At 33.1% G+C, this 19,072-nt stretch overlaps 1 protein-coding gene and 1 pseudogene across 1 annotated transcript; one reads left to right on the forward strand and one right to left on the reverse strand.

Moving 5' to 3' along the window:
- Window positions 1-4,620: 4,620 nt before the first annotated feature.
- Window positions 4,621-6,798, reverse strand: LOC142629915 (UDP-glycosyltransferase 74B1-like). The gene is made up of 2 exons (XM_075803964.1): window positions 6,157-6,798; window positions 4,621-5,584 (listed from the first exon to the last, which is right to left on the reverse strand). Exons 1-2 carry the CDS (start codon window positions 6,796-6,798, stop codon window positions 4,862-4,864), a joined length of 1,365 nt encoding a protein of 454 aa, XP_075660079.1. The 3' UTR covers window positions 4,621-4,861.
- A 4,733-nt stretch (window positions 6,799-11,531) lies between these two features.
- LOC142627556 (septin and tuftelin-interacting protein 1 homolog 1-like) lies at window positions 11,532-13,717 on the forward strand (annotated as a pseudogene).
- The last annotated feature ends 5,355 nt before the right edge of the window (window positions 13,718-19,072 follow it).

The following is a 19,072-nucleotide window of genomic DNA, read 5'->3' on the forward strand; positions in this document are numbered from 1 at the left end:
ATTTTGTAATTGGTGGTACTAAAACATAGCTATATAGTTTTTTAGCACCACTAATAATAATGCTCTTATAAGATGTGAAATGAAATGGCTAATTGTATTTAAAAAGTGGCTAAAGATGTACTTAGAGAATTTGAAGTATGAGGGTGGCCGACTAAGGAGGCTTGGTGATGGAATATGGAGGTTCAAACAACAATTAGATTAAAGTGGTGAAGAGGAAGTTTAAAAATGTTGTCCAAGAAGAGGCTAAATGTAAGGCTTATGATAAATTATATTGCAAGTTGAAGATAAAGAGGGAGAAAAGAATATTTATAAACTTGCTAAACAATGGAAATGAAAGCAAGAAACTTAAATGGTGTCCAGTGCATTGAAAATGAAGATCAAAGAGTGAAAGGGATGGAGAAGTTTTTCTTACAAACATTTTTATGAAAGCAATATGAAAGATTAGAGCGATTTGGGTAGCCCAATGGAGGATAGAAACTATAGATTTGTTTGAAGAATTAGGATAAATGATGTAAGAGATACAATTAAAGAGGATGAAAATGGGACAAGCTGGGGGACCAAATGAAATCCCCATTGAAGTTTGGAAGTGCCTAGGTGATGTAGGATGTATACTGGTTCACAAGCTTTTTCAATAAGATCTTAACTATTAACAAAAATTTATAGTAAGTGGTTGAGAAGTACTTTAATATCTATTTACATGAACAATAAAGATATTCAAAACTGTATGAATTACCATGAAATTAAACTTATGAGCCACACTATGAAACTTTAAGAAAGAGTGATTGAACATAGATTAAGGCATGAAACAACAATATCAAATAATCAATTTGGTTTTATGCTAGGATAATTTACTATGCTAGTTGTTTTCTTACTAATATTTATTGGAAAAATATAAAGAGGTCTATAAAGAAGCTCATATCAAGAAAGAAGTTCATCTAAATTATATTAAGGGTCTATTTGGATACCGCTTATTGCTAAAAACTGAAAACACTGTAACAATATAATTTTTAAATGTGTGAATAGTGTCGTGAGATCCATTTTTAATGAAAGTTACTGAAAAAAAGAGGTTTGTGGATCCCGTAAACAGTACACGGGACCTACACACAAAACGCTGGACGCACAAACGTTGGACGCTTGCCGCTATCCAAACGTTCACTAAAATGATTAAAGAAATGTATTATGGAGCTGTAACTAATATGAGATCTAGTGGAGATATTACAATTGACTTTCTTATCAAGGATCATCATTATGTCTATATCTTTTTGCAAGAGTAATGGATGAGCTCAATTTAAAAGAAAGTACTTTGGTGTATGCTTTTTACTGATAATATAGTTTTAGTAGATGAATTTAAAAGTGGAGTTAATGCTAGGTTAGAAATTTGGAGAAATACTCTAGATTCTAAAGGCTTTTGATTATATAGGACTAGAATAGAGTACATGAAATGAAAATTTGGTAAATGTTGAAACAAAGATGAAAGGGCCATGTTACTGAATAATCAAGAGATACATAAGAATGATAGCTTTGAATATCTTAGATTAATAATTCATAAAGATTGAAAGATCAAAGAGAATGTGAATCATAGAACAAGAGTAGGGTGGATGAAGTGGAGAATCGTATCAAGAATATTGCATGATCATAGAATACCTATCAAGTGAAAGGTAAAATTTTATAAAATTGCTATAAGACCAACTATGCTCTGTGGTCCTAAATGTTTGGTTGTTGAGAAGCAAAAAACTCATAAAATGAGTATAGTTGAAATTAGAATGCTAAGATAAATAAATGGAAATACATGAAAATATAGAACTCAAGATGAGTAAAGCACCTTGAAGATATGGGTGACCCTTATTAATGAAAAGACGAAGGAGAATCGGTTAAAATGATTTGGTCACATTCAGAGGAGAATGGTTAATACATCAGTAAGAAAAAAGATAAAGGAAGACTAAAGATAACATTAACATAAGTGGTTAAAAGGATATGCCTAATTAATAAAGTAACAAAGACAATGACTTCAAATAGAATAGAATAGAGGGAAAAAATACATATGATTGATTCTAACTAAATTGCTGAGGATTTATAGTTGACCTCAAAAAATTTGGGGCTAAAGTTATGTTGTTGTTGAGATAACAAGTTGTAATTGGTACAATATAACTCTTACATGGACCAATCATTGATACCATTTTTATTATACATATCATTTCAACAATTTTTTATAAAATTTTCTTTGTCACTAGTTATGGAAAGGTGGGTTAAAGAACGTTATTTTACTTATATCAGACAAAATATACAATTTTCAAGTTTTAACTAGGGGTGTGTAATCAATCCGCGGATCTGCCAAAATTGACCAAACCCAACTTGCCGAGTTGGGTCAGTTTTTAGGGGTTGGTGGATTGGGTTTGGTTGCCAATTTTTTTTACAATGGGTTGGGTTTGGTGCGGGTCAACAAATTCAAAAATACGCCTAACCTAACCCGACCTACCTATATTTAATATTATTTACTCTTTTGGTTTGGTGACTATCAAAAAATTTATAATATTATAAATCTGCTTTTATTTGTGTTGGTTTGATGCATTGATAAAATAGTTTGTGTTAATTTGGTACTTTGATCAAGTTTGATTAGTGAATTTGTTATTTGTGTTGGTAATCTTATGAATTTTCTATTCTAAATTTCTAATACACTTCTTTTGAAAATATTTTTATTTAAAAATCAACCCATGGGTCCAACTCGATCCATGAGTAGGGCTAGGTTGGATTGTGTTTTTTACACTGCGGCCGTGGTGGATTAGATTAAAAAATGATAAAGTTTAGCTACAAAATTGGTTGTAACCTTAGGCTACAACCTTACTTAATATCTTTTTATTGAAGGTGAATTTTGACAAATCTACCATTGGATTACATGTTTTTATTATATCTTCTAACCTTGCAAAATTTCTAAAAAATTAAAAATCAATAGCTATATTATCAATAAATTGTTTAATTACAAGTTTTTGTAGTTTAAAATTAATCATAAAATATAAGCTATAGATCATATAGTAAATAATATCCGATTGGCACAAAATTTGACATGTGCATTAAGAGTGTAAAGAACATGCAATATAACGGTTAGATTGTCAAAATATATAGTAATGTTTATTTTATTAAGTAAGGTTGTAACCAATTTTGTAGCTAAATTTTGCCCTTTAAAAAAACCCCTCAACGTGACTTAACCCAACTCATGTACACTTTAGTTTTAACTTTAAAATGTCAATTTATCTTTTTCATTTTGTATTTTTTTATTTACAAACGAGAGTGATTAAACTTCTTCAAGTATCTAACTATTCTCTTGAGTGTATGCAATCTCCCCATCCCACGTACATCAGGTTATTAGAAATTCTATGGAGGAGGCCCCAAGATGCTAGTAAGAAGTTTCAAACTTAGGATTTCATAGATATGAATTTACCTTTGCTTCCAAGTTAACAACTCTGATTCTTAAAAAATAAAAATAAATAATAATAATAATAATTATGCACAACTGTACATTTAAACGGCTAATCTTTTAAACAAAATATGTCGGTAAAAATAAACTCATTCTGTCATTCACACACTTTTTAAGTTCTGAATGTAAACTCATATCCCTTTATTGGTGCTGATTGATAACTCCTGGAAAGATATAGGTTGCGGCCCCCTGTTGTGTATCACGTTCTACGCTTCTTGTCTCATTAGCTGTCACTAACTACCGGAAAATTTGACCATGGTTTATTGTTTCAAATGACTTTTTAAGTCTTTCTTTGAGTGATTAGTGACAATAAATAACATGATGACCCGGGGAACAAAATTAGTGGCTGGGCTGGATGCTTTCAGAAATAGAAAAGTGAACCATTTATGCAAAAATGAAAATATTAAAGCACATGTACGAGGAAAAAAGAGTGGCATTGGTAATTCATCATAAGCTAAAACTAACAGTAAGGACTTTATAAAAGAATTCCCATTTAAATACATTCCAATAGAACGAATCCGCATGGCCATTCACACAAACATGTTGTAAAATGGCAAAAGCTTAAATTACTAAGATTGATTGTGAAAATATTTTAGACTTAAGAAAGATCTCTGAACAAACAATAGGAATGAAGAAAATTAATCCAGAAGAAAATAAATACAAAACACCAAGAATTATATGGTTTGGCAATAGTCTACATCTATGGGCGACAATGAACAAATTTCATTATAACAAATTTGGGATAATACAAATTGGTGTAAAGGTACTCTCTCAAACCCAAATTCCAAATACACCAATACAAACCGAAGAATCAAAGGTTTACAAATACCAAATACGAATATCAAATACCAATATGAATTGCGCACAAACCAAAGAGAGAGCTACAAATTAAATCCAAAAGTTGCAGCACACCAAGAGAGAGTAAATCACCAAACCGTAGAACCAAAACCAAGTGGCAATAAATCTCAAATATGTCGCATAGCATTATATATAGGAGACTTGAGTCGGCTAGCATATCCAAAATCAAGAAGGACTAGACTTCTTTTCCATGCACAAAAGAAGAATCACTCCTATTCTAAATAAAACTCAAAATCAAGTGGTAGACAAGACTTTTAATAGAGCTTGATAACTTCAAACAACAGTAACCCAAAAGTAATAAAATTCCTTTATTATCCAAATCGAACAAGGAGTCGAACTCCTAATTCAAGCCATATTCTACAAAACATTAATAATTTATCTTATACATTCAACATATATATTAGTTTTCTCATAGTATGTGAACCTTACATACTATGAGAATTCTCATATTGTGAAAGATAATACATTTATCAAATGCATGTGATACATTCTCCTCACGTATTCTAACACACTGATAGAAAAGTTCATGGCCTATCCTTGTACCAAATGCTGAACAAATTCATCGATACGCTTGTCAGAGCTCCCTCCTTCACTGACTGCTTTCTTAGCCAACTCCCTCCATTTACTAGCATTCTTCCTAATCTGCTGGCTTCTCTTTCCCTCCATCAGTTCCTTCAAACACATTACAAGTTCTTCTTTTCTCACAACTCCCTTATCATCCTCCTTGGCTCTTAGCCCCACGCCCCAAATCTCCTCCACAAACTTTGCATCGGTCAATTGGTCAGCCCACTTTGGCACTCCCACCATAGGTACGCCAAGGCTCAACCCTTCAAGTGTTGAGTTCCACCCACAATGTGTTACAAAGCAACCAATGGCTTGGTTTTCCAGCATTTCTAGTTGGTTGCACCATGTCACAATCAAACCATTTTCTTTTGTTGAGTCCACAAACCCATCAGGCAATTTATCTTGCTCAGATTCTTTTACAACCCACAGGAAATGCAAGCCACTCTCCTTCAAGCCCCATGCAATTTCTTCCATTTGTTCTAATGTCAAGGAGACCATGCTTCCAAAAGAGACATACACTACTGACTTAGGTGGCTTTGTTTCTAGCCATTTGATGCAATCCTCAATAAGAGGTTCCCATAGACTTGCTCCATATCCTTTGTCATCTTCAATCCGACCATCCAAGTAAGCCGCTGGGACCATTGGTCCGATCAACTTTGCTGGCCAGAGCTTTGATATGCTTCTCGCTTCCTACTCAAACATAAAACACGAAATATTTTTGTTTTAGTAACAGTCTGTTTGGATAGAACTTATTTTCCTAAAACTGAAAATTGAAAATATTGTAGCAAAATAATTTTTAAATGTGTGAATAGTGCTGTGGGATCTATTTTTAATGAAAAAGTTGCTGAAAAGTAAAATGTGTGGGACCCATGAACAGTGCATTTGTGCACTGTTCATGGCTGAAAAGTTAATACATGCGGCTGGATTTAAAAAAAAAAAACAGAAGCAAAAACGCAGACATGGATGCAGGAACGCGGATCCAAACGCCCTCTAAGTATATAATAAGAAAGGTGGTCATTTTATGGTACACATTTTTTTTTGGTTGGTAAATATAAAATATAAATTAAATAAGACAATATTCAATAGTAACTTCTGTACATTTAAAAAAAAAAGTATATACCGTAGAATTCTCTTGAATGCTACGAAATTCTTTCGTGCTGCTTCTATGCTAATGATGAGAAGATTGAGTACAATGAATTGATGATAAAATATCTATAAGTTAACATGATAATTAGATGATAATGGTGATGTTGGTCACATACCTCGGCTTCTAATTCTTCGAAAGTGTTACTAAATATCCAATCAGCCATGTCCAAGTTGGAAAATTGACTTAATTTCATTGCCAAGTATGCTGGATAACTTTCTGGCAACTTAAGAAAACTCGGTAGGTCAGGGAAGTTCAATGGAGGTAGGCCAGGAATGAGGAGTGGTGTAGTTTCAAGCTTCAATGGGAACGAAAGTTTACCATGGTGTATGAGACAGAATATGTGGGATACAGTGGCTGAATTGGTAAAGAATGGTGCTCCATAAATGCCATGTTGCTTAGCAACATCAAGAGCCCACGGAAAAAATGAATCATACACAACACAACTCACAGGAGAATCAGAGTCTTGAAACTTTTGGATGAGTTCAGATAGAGTTCTTGAGCCATTGGCCTTGAATGACTTAAGGAACAAGTCCACGTTTTTTGCTTGAGCAAAGCCACTCTCATCAAACCCATCGGAGATGGGCTCAACACCAACTTTTGCTGTACAAATGGACTTGAGAGTATAACGAGTTGTAGCTATTGTGGCCTTTACCCCTTTTGAGGCTAAACGTTTTGCAAATTGGAGGAGAGGGTTAATGTGACCCTGGCTTGGATATGGGAGCACCACAACGTGACCTCTGTACTCTCTTTCCTCCATCTCTTTATGTTATTGTTGTTTCTCCTCAACTATCCTTATTTATAGGCTAGAGAAAGTGAGAAACCTGTTTTACAGTAAATTTTATCCTAAAAAACCAGGACCTCAAACTTTTGGCAAACTGTGGATGGTGGAAAAAATGTGATAGATTCATATAAAAGTATAAATGTTGAGATTTACCACATAAGATAATTGTGGTAAATGTTGAGATCATAGAACAACTCATTTTTCCCAATAATAATTAGCTAGAATCTTATTTATACTTTTGTTTTTTTTTTTTTTTTTAATAAAGGATCTCTTAGGTCAATTGTTTATATATAAATCATTTTCTTCTCAAAAAAAATATAAATCATTTTAACAAAATTTTGATACCACTTTTATAGGAAAAAAAAAAAAACTATCAAAATAATTAATTGTTTTTGTTCTTTTCCCATAAAAAGCTCCTTAAAATAGTTTCTAAACCAATACCTTTAGGATATCTGTTAATATTTCATTTTTTGATAAATAATTTGATTTTTTTATGTGAATAATTTAATATCTAGGAGAGGAGGATTTGAATCTTATCTATGCTTCTTACCATATATCAAAACCGAAGTTTTGGACTTTTATTGAAATTTATTTATGTGAATGCTGCCATTGTGCCACATAAGACATGGAAATTATTGTGTAAGGGCATTAATTGTTTTTCCTTACTATTTACTTGCTCATTTTGCATTTACATTAATTAATTTTCCTTTTTTCCTCTTGCTTTATTATTTGGAAATTAGTGTGGAAGGGCATTGATTATTGGGAAGGGCATTGATTATTTCGCATCTATTTTTAGAAACATTTTATTGAGAGAATGATAAAATAATAAATGCTATTGACAATTTTTTATATTTCCTATAATAATAGTGTCAAAACTTTCCTAAAATGTCTTTTCATGAGAAGACTTGCCTGTGAGGACCCGAGGATCCAAAGAGCTGAAGAACCGGAGACGTACTGAAAGGTATAATGAGTAGAGGATGATAAAAATAATCCACCCGAAGATGAAGTGGGATGGCCGGGCAAAGGATGAAAGAGGAATTGATAATATATGGGGCATATTGCAAACATCCGGGTGGGGTTGGATAACTAGGAGCATTGCATTGAATGTTTAGTATCAACCATTCTGGCCGCATTGAATAGGGGGTACCAGTTTTGTCCACTGCATTAATGTAGAAATGACCGAACGGTACCAAGCACAGAGATAAACCTTTTCTCCATTACCGACTACAAAGGAATGGACAGATGTCAAATAGAAGGGGTGAGTAGATGGAAAGGTATAGGACTGAGATAATAAGGGCAAAGGGTATAAATAAGAAAGAGGGACAGAAGAAAAGGGAGACTTTTGTTGTTGTTACCCTCTCTACAAATTCATTGTATTTGGATCTCTAATCATACAACGTATTGTGGTGGTTAATTTGTTATACGATCTTTGGTCTTTACACCGCCAATTTCGATTATTGGAGGCAGAGACCTACTTCCGACTGTCATTGACGTTGAGTTGGCCAATTTCAGGTTGGCCCAGAAGGTTTGGGCAAGTGGATCAATTTGCACGTTCGGTTGGACACCCTACACCTAGACACTTAAAAAAAAGGAGAATAATGATTATTACACACTTGTTTTTAACTTAAATAAACCATATATTAAACAATAAAATTAATATTTGAAAAAAAAATAAGACCCACAACTGTTGTAGCGGCCATTGAATGAAGTGAAGGAGGTAGGAAGTAAGGATAGCATAAAAGGGGGAGAGGAATGAAGAAATAAGAAGCAAATTAAAAATAAAAAAAATTTAAGGGGAGTTTGTAGTAGATATGGATTAGAGGGAATTTCAAATTGGCATAGTTTAATTGATTTTCATACATGGGTGGGTTATATTTTGTGAAATTGTTATGATAAAAAGATGACAATAGTGTATGTGGTTTCTTTTTCCCTTTTTTATTTTAAGCAAATGTTGGAAGCAACTTATAGTTTTTATTTATTAAAAATTGATAAATATCTTTAAAAAAATTGTATTAAAAATTATGTTTATCCAAAAATTGATTTGAATGGATTAAAATTGCCACGTAGGTGGGCCATAATTTCCACAATTCTTTCTTTTTGGCGGTTTTCTTTTTTTTTTATAAAATGAAAATCTTTATTGAAGAAGAAGAAGATTAAGAAGTAATTACACAATATTAATTAAATAATTTTTATTTAATTTATTAATTTATATTTTTAAAAACCATTCTTGCTTTTTTAAATTGAAATTAATTTTTCAAACATTATAACACATATGAGAATTTTAAAATAACTAATAAAGAACACAAGCATCAGTAGGAACATCCACTTGTTCTAATTAAAAATTGTGGGTTTTGAATTTTTTGAAACTGATTTGGATTTCATTTATTTATATTTGAAGTCATAGTTATAAACAAGTGTGTGTATGGTGTGTGTTAGTGTATACACACACACACACAAAACTGAGAGAAAATTCAATTAGATTTTAATCAAATTCTCAATTTTGAGCTAAGTGTCCTATTTAATTTTTAATTTTATGCCAAATGAATTATTGAGTGTAAAGAAGAGTCCAAATCCAATTAGATTCTACATTGGATTTCAATTGGAATCTAATTTTACACCATGTGTTAATCCAAATTTTTTATTTTTGTGGTAAGTAAATTATTAGGTGCAAAAATTGAAGAGTCTAAAATCAATTAAATTCTAAATCATATATATATATATATATATATAGAGAGAGAGAGATTGAGAAATCATTACATATTTTTAGAAATGTATAGTTTTAAAAAAGTGTAAATTAATACAATGTATAATTTTAATTGTACCCGTGCATATGCATGAGGCTACACACTAGTGTGTGTGTGTCTATATATATATATAGCCAAAAATTGAGGGAATATCTAATTAGATTTTAAATTGAATTTTAATTTTTGTCTAATTTTTTACCACGTGTCTTATCTAATTTTTTATTTTAGACGAGTTAATATTGTGCAAAAGACGAAGAGTCTAATTAATATAATTAAACCATTAAAAACCCAATAAAAAAAGAAGAAGAAAGAGTAAACTCATGTGTTATCCAAAAAAAAAAAAAAAGAAAAGAAGTAAAACTCATATATATATATATATATATATATATATACACACACACACACACATACTAGCCTCATTACACGCGCTGAGACTTTTTTTTTAGTGGTCTTATTTTGTAGAAAAAAAAACTGTATATAATTATTTTTTATATATATATAATTTTTATTTTAAAAAACTAATTTATAAATAAATAAATCAATTTAAAAATTAATAGGAAAGTGGTCCCATTTTTAGGTAATGTTTTAGTGGGAGTTAGAGTTGCATTCTTACCGGATTGTCCTTTAGTTTTGTCACTACTTAAATATAGGAGTGTAAGGACATTTTTGAACTAAAAATTGAGAAATCCAAATAGGGGAAACCCCTTAAATAATAGTATAAATATGGCTTAAAAATGTGTAACTTTTACATTATGTATAATTTGAAGAAAAATGTTATATTCACAATATTTTCACAATAAATCATATATGGTAGGTTATTATTGGTTGCAATAGGTTGACAAAATTTTTTTTAATTTCTAAATTCAAATTAGAACTAATAACAACTTATAATTTATGATTTTTTTAAAAAGAACCACTTATAATTTATTGCGAAAGTATTGTTAACACTTCTCATCATTTTTAACCCATATATATATAATTGTACCGTGCATATAACTCTAGTTTGTAATAAATATTACACATTAAAAATATACTTAGGTTTGTTTGGGATCCACTTATTTTGCTGAAACTGAAATTTTTTGCTAAAAGTACGGTAGATAAAGATACAAGTTTGCTAAAATAGTACAATAGGACCTATGAATAGTATCAAAAAGTGTAGTGAGACCTATAAATTTAAGCAAAAATAAGTTAAATAGTAAAATAAGTTGGCAAAAATAATTTTTACGAAATACACACTTAGGGTGTGTATGGATACTGCTTATTTTGCTAAAACTGAAAAATTATTGCTGAAAGTACTGTAGATAAAGGTAAAAGTTAGTTGAAATAGTACAGTGGGGCCATGAATAGTAGCAAAAATAAGTAAAATAGTGAAATAATTTTCATTTTTCATTCTAACCCAAGCACACACTTAGAGGGCGTTTGGATTCAACGTCCAGCGTCCACGTCCATGTTTTGGACTTTTATTTTTTTTTATTTTTTTTGTTTCTGCTGCAGAGGGGGACATGTGTGCAGTGCGCGCACTGTGCGGCACTGTGCGCGTACTGTACGCGCACTGTTCATGTATTTTTTTATCAATTTTTTATTAAAAATGGGTCCCACATCACTATTCACACATTTAAAAATTATTTTGCTACAGTGTTTTCAGTTTTCAGCAATAAGTTCTATCCAAACAGACCCTTAGGGTGTGTTTGGATATCGCTTAATTGCTAAAAACTGAAAAATTATTGCTAAAAATACTGTTACAAAATAATTTTTAAAGATATAAATAGTGCTGTGAGATCTCAATTTACCTAAAAATCTGTGTTTTACTGCTTTTGTGCGTCGAACAATACCGTGAGACCCACTAAAAAATCTGTGTTTTTTTTTTGTTGTTGTTGTTGATAAGGCTTAACCGACTTATCTAAACTTTACGTATTTTATATATTATAGCGTACAGTATAAGCTTAGTGTTTATGTTTGAGTTGAGTTTGTTGATGGAGACGGGAGATGTTGAAATTTGGCAAGGGTAAGAGAGCGAGAGAGGACGATGAAGCTGGTGGTGGTTTTGGTGGGTTTGAGAAGCACACCAAAGGGATTGGCATGAAGTTGTTGCGGAAAATGGGGTACAAAGGCGGTGGACTTGGCAAGAATGCGCAAGGCATTCGCACTCCGATCGAGCCCAAACTTCGCCCCAATAACATGGGTATGGTATGGGGTTCAACGATTTCAACGAGACAGAAGAGGAGAATGAGAAGAAGAAGAAGGGTTTGTTGGGCAGTGACTGTGAGGGTGTAGAGAGAGTGAAGGAGAAGCAGCGGTTGTGGTGGTCGTCGATGACGACGACGAAGAAGAAGGAGGTGGAGGAGGAGGAGAAGGGGTCGTCGGTGGTGGTTCAGATGGTGTTTGATATGAGAGGACCGGTGGTTCGGTTGGTGACAAATTTGGAGAATTTGAAGAACGAAGTTCCAATGCCGGAGCTTCCGTACAATGTGAGGCTTGTTGTGGACTTGATGGAGCTTGAAATCGACAAAATTGATAGGGATTTGAGGAGCGAGGAAGCTAGATTGGAGAGGTTGAAGGAGGAGAAGGAGAGGTTGGTAGTTGTGGCTGAGAGGCAGAGGAAGCAGTTGTATAGTATGGGAGAGATATTGATTGTGCTCGATCAGTTGGGGGAGGAAGAGGATTCGACATTGGACTCGCTCACAGTCGCGGACAATTCGTTGAGTTGAGGAGTGTATTTCCTGAGGACTTCAAGTTGTATAACCTGTCTTGCATTGCCTGCTCATATGCTCTGCCTTTGTTTATTAGAGAGTTTCAGGTATGGGATCTTCTTTAGAGGTTGTGTCATTGTGGAAGGATTTACTTGAGAGTGATCAAGAGTTTACTGCTTCCCCTTATTCCCAGTTGATATCCCAAGTGAGAGTTTCTGTCATCAATACTTGGCAGGCTAGGGAACCTGAGCCAATGCTACGGCTTTTGGATTTCTGGGAAAATTTGTTACCTCCTTCAGTCCTCAATTACATATTTGATAATATTGTGATGCCGAAGTTGAATAGTGCAGTGGGCTGTTGGGAACCGTTACGCGAAACTGTTCCAATCCACATGTGCGTGCATCCGTGGTTACAATATTTGGGGCATAAATTGAAAGGTATTTTCGAGACTGTACGCGTTAAGTTGAGTCAAGTTCTTGTTGCTTGGCACCCAAGTGATGCGTCTGCTTATACTCTATTGGCACCTTGGAACTTATGGTTAGATCTATAGTTCCAAAGTTGCAGCTTATACTGCAGGAGTTTGAAATAAACCCAACAAACCAGAAGCTTGATGAGTTTTATTGGGTTATGAAGTGGGCTTCTGATATATCAATTCATCTTATGGTTGATATGACGGAGAGGTTCTTTTTTGCCAAGTGGCTACAGTTCTTGTATCATTGGTTACAAGCTAGCCCAAACTTTGAGGAGATAACAAGATGGTATTTGGGTTGGAAGGAACTTCTTCCGAAGGAGCTTCTTGCAAATCAAAATATCCGGTATCAGCTTAGTCGTGGTATTGAGATGATGTACCAGGCTGTTGAAGGTTTGGACGTGGTCCAACCTGGGTTGGAAGAGAACATTGTCTATTTTAGGGTACCTGAGCAAAGGCAATTTGAGGCTCAACAAAAAGCAGAAACACAACAAGCTAGTTTTAGCATGGATTATATGAGTGTTAAGGAAGTAATTGAAGCCCATGCCCAAGAACACGGTTTACTATTCAAGCCTAAACCATGCCGGAGGCATGATGGTCACCAGATCTATGCCTTTGGTAATTTGAGTGTGATAATTGATGCTCTAAATCAAAAGGTGTATGCTCAAACTGTGGAAGGGTGGTCCCTTGTATCCTTTCAAGACTTAGTGGACAAGCACCATAGTTCTATTTCGTAAAGATGTTGAGCTCTGTGCTGAGATGGAGGAGTGTTTCTGATTTTTAGATTGTATTCATTAGGCATACATTCACAGGTTAGCTTGTGCTAATTGTTTCAGCTTGTCATGGCTGGGATTTTTGTTAGAAGAATAGATATCGAGAATTTAATTGTCATTGACATTAACATAGTTTTCCATTTTGATTTTCTCTTGTATCAACATTTTCTCAATATTTGAGCCACATATGAGAAACGTTTAATCTGCTTTTGCTTTATAAAAAAATTAAAATGATATTTATGTTAATCGTGTTTCAAACTAGTGGTTCCACCTAGTATATGATGTTTAGAAAAAGTTTAACACAATGAGTGTTTTTTTTCCCCTATGGTTCCAACCCCTTGAAGTAGTTAATACTTAATTGTGTAATAAGATAGATATGAATGGTATTGATATGCTGTTTCTCTTCTGGCCACTATTTTCTTTGAAATGAATATTGGCACTTTTATTTCCTTACATAATTTGGTTGTCATTAGTCATTTCCTGTGAGTTTGTTGTATTTCTTTGCTATTGTTTCAAACAGCAAGCAGCCTTCTATAAATTGTCAACATTTTGTAGAGGGCAACCCCTGGATTATGTATTAAAGCAGGAAAAAAGCACAAGTAAGTTTGTTATGCGCATTAAGTGTCCAGAATATAGAGGATGGTGAAGTTTCAACAAATGGCTGAAGTGCTACCCAGCATTAACAGAAGAAGAATATGAAGCTGGAAGCATTTATATTATAGTTATCTAGGTAAGAGGAAAATTAACATAGAAGTGAAAAATAATATTAAATTAATGAAAAGCTGGTGATAATACTGATACTAATAATAAAAATAAATATCAAAGATGAAAAAATCTTGTAAAACCCCTGACTAATCCTTGTTATACCTTTTCCCCTTGGAGAGATTCCCTTCATGTTCTTTTTTTCGCCTATTGGATTGTTGTGGTTGCTTATTTCTTTACGGAGAGATGAAAAAGATAGTGATTGGAAAAGAGGATTTCAATCCTAAGAATCTTGAAGCAATTGTCACAAACTACCTATACAGAAAGAACTTGCCTAAGGAAGATGTTATAAAAGGTTATCTTCTGTTATTCTGTCTGAAGTTGCAGACACCAATATATTTACTAAATGTTCCTACCATCTCTAGATGATATCCTTAACGGCTGTCTTTATCATGAACTTGTAACAGAAAGTCAAATACAATTAGCTTTAATTGATTTCTTGATGGGCTTGTTGAGTTTGCTTCAACTGTGTCAATTTTGTCATCTCTTAAATAAAGTTCAAGCAGTGAAATTATATGCATGCTGGCTTCAAAGCACCCTTTTGTCACAGGGGAACCTTTCACATGTTCTAATGAGCCTCCCCCAGAGACCCCCTTGTGTGGTAAGTTGATCTCTTTATGAACTTTGTACATTGGTTCATGAAAGTGTAACCTGAGTGTATATGATTGTAAATGAATGTAAACACTAAACAGCTATTTTTAGTGCCCTTCCACTCATGAAGAGTACTTTTCAAGACTCTAGTCTCAGATTTTTTATGTGATTTCTCTTGATATCCTTCTGCACGTTCTTTTTGAATTAGTAATCCTTTTAAGCTTTGCACAATATTACCTTTGTTGAGTTTTGGTATATTTTGTTCTGTTATTTTAATAATAAAACTATAAAAGCAATGGTGAATTTGATGTTTGGTCTTACCATGAAGCATTAAGAGGTTTGGTGCCTTTGGCTGGAAAGAAATGCTAGAAAATTTGAGTGTGTGAATGGACTATTTTAGACATGAAATTGCAGTTTTTCAGAACCTTGTTTGAATGGATGACAGCGTCAATCTTTTATTTTTTAAACTTATTAGCTTTTATTGGTCAGTGTAATGTTAGAGCTTAGTTGTGATGTGCATCTGTGTTCTCTGTACTTGGTGCAGTCCATTATATTCTAATAAAATTGATTATTTGTCAAAAAATGAGGCATTAAGAGGTTCCAATGGGGTGGTTTTTCCATGGAAAAGTGTATGGCGTACTAAGGCTTCAAAAAACATGGCTTTCTTTGTGTGGATTGCAGCATGAGGAAAAATTCCTACATTACAATTCTTTAAGGAAAGGAATTATACTGGTTTAAGTGGAGCTGCATCTACAAATGCAGTGGTGATTAGTGCACTATGCTATTGCCCCAGTATCTTTGATGTTTGGGGAACTCAGGGGAAGTCATGGATGTAGTTTTTGGGTGGAAGAACTGGTTTGGAAAAAATGGCAGCCCCCTTGCTTAGAATATAGCTAATCTATGTTTTATGTGGGCAATATGGAGAGCGAGAGGAGCAACCACACTTTAAATGGTGCAGAGAATTTAGTTATTGAGAAGAAATCTTCATTCTTGTCATCTTTGTTTGAGTGGTCTTGTAACCTTCAAACTAGTAATTTGTATTTAGTGTTAGATTTCATTGATTCTCTTTGTTTTAGATTGTAATTTTTCCTCTGTAATTCTTTGGGAGAGTCTTTTGCATGCATCCTAAGTACTTAAAACTGTTCCTCTTTTTGATAGAGGTTATTACTTCTTTTTTTTTTTCTTTTCTTATTACTAGTTTATGTCAAGTGATTTACCTGAAAGAGATAAAGAAGATTATGAAACACTGCCAAGTAAAAACTTAAGTTCTGACTTTTGTATCATTATTTCTATTGTAGTTTACAGTTTGTTAATATGCTTTTGAGTTGCTTTCTTACTCCCATACATCTGACTTTTAAGAGGACCCTCAAATCCTTTTTATATGTTTTAATTTTAAATTTAGTTAAATAATAAATGTATATATTAGTGGCATATATTTTGACTTTTTAATTTAAAGATCCATTTGTAGGTGGGGTGGAATCAATTAAGAGAGAGTTTTCTAAGATGGTTTACTCATGAAGAAGCAAAGACTGATGATTCCCTCCCCTTATGGCCAAAACTCATTGATCTGATCATTGCATAAGTGAGAAATAGTAATTTGATGAAAATTGGAGTATGCTTTTCTTTTCTTTTATTTTTTTCATCATTTCATAGAAGAAATATATTCAACAATAAGGTCTTTTTGTCAGGACTGGTCTTACTTGTTATGATGTATCGATCTTAGGAGTCCTTTAGCCATTTATCAGCATTAGGAGTATGCTTTTCTTCTTTCTTCCTTTCTTCTTCTTCTTCGTCGTCTTTTTTTTTTTTTTTTTTTTTTTTTTTTTTGTGGTCATTTCATCAAAGAAATATATTCAATACTAACATCTTTTTGGTAGGACTGGTCCCCCATGTTATGATGTATCGGGATTAGGAGTCCTTTTGGCATCAATTTTATTTACTCTCCTTTTAGGGTTAGGGTTTGTAGATATTTAGGAATTTTGTTGAAGTTGAATGGGATTTAAGAACTCACAATTGTAATTGTACTTGCTGGAAATTTATAAACTTTACAATGATTTTTTTTTTTTGGGATGTATAATCAGAACTTGACAGCTGGCTTTGAGTTTTTTAAACCCTAGAAGTTGTGGTGCTTTCATTCACTATGAGTGATTCCTAGGAACCTACAAGTATGATCTAGTAGTTATTTTATGCTTTTCTTTGTTATGCTTTTGATTTCCAGTGCAATATTCTGAAACTCTACAAACACTAACCCTAATTTCCTAAACCTAGAATCTTCCCTTTGACATTCAACATCAACTAGTTAATATGTTTTAGTGTATTATGAATTATTAATACATTTTTAATGGGCAAATGGTACTTATCTGTTTTTGTTAATAATAACTAATACTCATCTCATCAAAAAAAAAAAATCTCTTTTTTAAAACCAAACTCCTTTCAGATTATTAAGGTTTTATACTTTTATTAGAATTTACTATTTGACTTATGAAGTTCCCTGACTTCCCTCACTTCTATATGGTAATATTAATATGCATATCCAGTTGGATATTTCATACACTTTGTACATGTTTTGATTCATATAGCAGTTACTGTACATATAACAAGTATTTCTCTTGTCCATGTGTTTATATATTCATCTGTGTGTCTATTTAGCCTGTTGCTCAAAATATCAAGGTTGACCATCACCTGGGTGGAGGGCATCGGTTTGCTGCTGGCCTCTCTCCTAATTTAAGCCTCCCGTTCCTTCAATTATTCCACCATTTTGATTGCTGGAGGTTGTTCGTTTCTAAATGTTATGTCTCATACAGCATTACTGCATTATATCAATATTTATAGTAACTTTAGTATGTAGTTAAGAGTAAGTATCTGGAGATCTAATGACTAAAATACAATTGCTAAATGACAGTGTGGTAATTTACTTTAGCCCACTATATAACTATATGACTGTCTACAACCATGCAAAAGAATTATATTATTGTGCCATAGCACATGAAATGATGAAATCATACACATGTTTGGAGATGTTTGCTTCATGCACTATGTTCATATATGTACGCATATACGTCTACATCTATATTTCCATGATGATCCTTTTGATTCACATTGTCGATGCCTAAATGCTATCTGTGGGCATGAGTTCAGATTGTAAATTTTGGACCATTTCAGTGCAGTAAATTACAATTTAATACCTTTCTTGGTAAATTGAAGTATTCTGTAGATGAGCATTATTAATTCTTCTGTGTTATAAGGTAATGTTGGATGATAGAATTGAAAGGGATATGAAATTTATGATACACACCAATCTCTCATGCACTGTGTGGGTTAAATTATGATTTCCTCCACTTTAAGATATCCTTAGCCAACTCATTGGCAAATGCTTTAAAAATAGCTTGATTGCATTGCCAATTGTTCATGAAGAATTTCAGGTAAGAGTCGTGAGAATTACCAATTGAGATGAAAATTACTGAATCATTCCATTATAGTTGATGACAGGATATGATTGTTTGCATTATGATGTGAACTCATGCACTCAATGTATATATATAATTGGTTAAAGATGTAATGCTATACAAATAATATTCTTTGATTTAATATGTATTCTTTCCTTGAAGAGGATCCTCGTCATAAGTAATTTTTATTTTGAAAAGTATTCTTACTATTCTGCAATTTAACTGCAAAATGACCTCTTTGATGTTATGATGCATGTGGTAATGCATGAGAGTTGGTGATTATTGATTCAACTCCATTTCATATTGAAGCAGAACTGGATTGAAGTTTCAACTGAGACTCAAGTGGATGAACTCACAAATGCTGAAAATCAAGGTTTTAAATCTAAAACTCATGAATTTCAAACCATGGTGTTGGCGAACACTGTTGAGGCTGTGGAAGCAGTGGCAAATATATTGTTAAAAGTTGGGATTCACTGTTACTGTTACCATAAGGATGTCTCCTTGTAGTGGTGAGTAAACAACTAGTCACTTTACTAACTCCATGCCATCAGAGTAAATCTAAACTGTAAAACAAAATTATATAACATAATGGACAGACTTATCCAAAATTAAATAATATGGTGGACAGATTTCTAAAAATAATGCAAGAAAATAAAATTAGAAGTTTCTCAATGTCAAAAAATTTTTGAATGCCGCCCCCCCCCCCTCCCCCAAAAAATGTATATATCACCATGAGCTCTTTGTAGCCAGAGGAAACTTTGAAAAACATTCTTAG

Source organism: Castanea sativa, chromosome 3, assembly GCF_040712315.1.
Source record: "Castanea sativa cultivar Marrone di Chiusa Pesio chromosome 3, ASM4071231v1".
NCBI classification, from domain to species: Eukaryota; Viridiplantae; Streptophyta; class Magnoliopsida; order Fagales; family Fagaceae; genus Castanea; species Castanea sativa.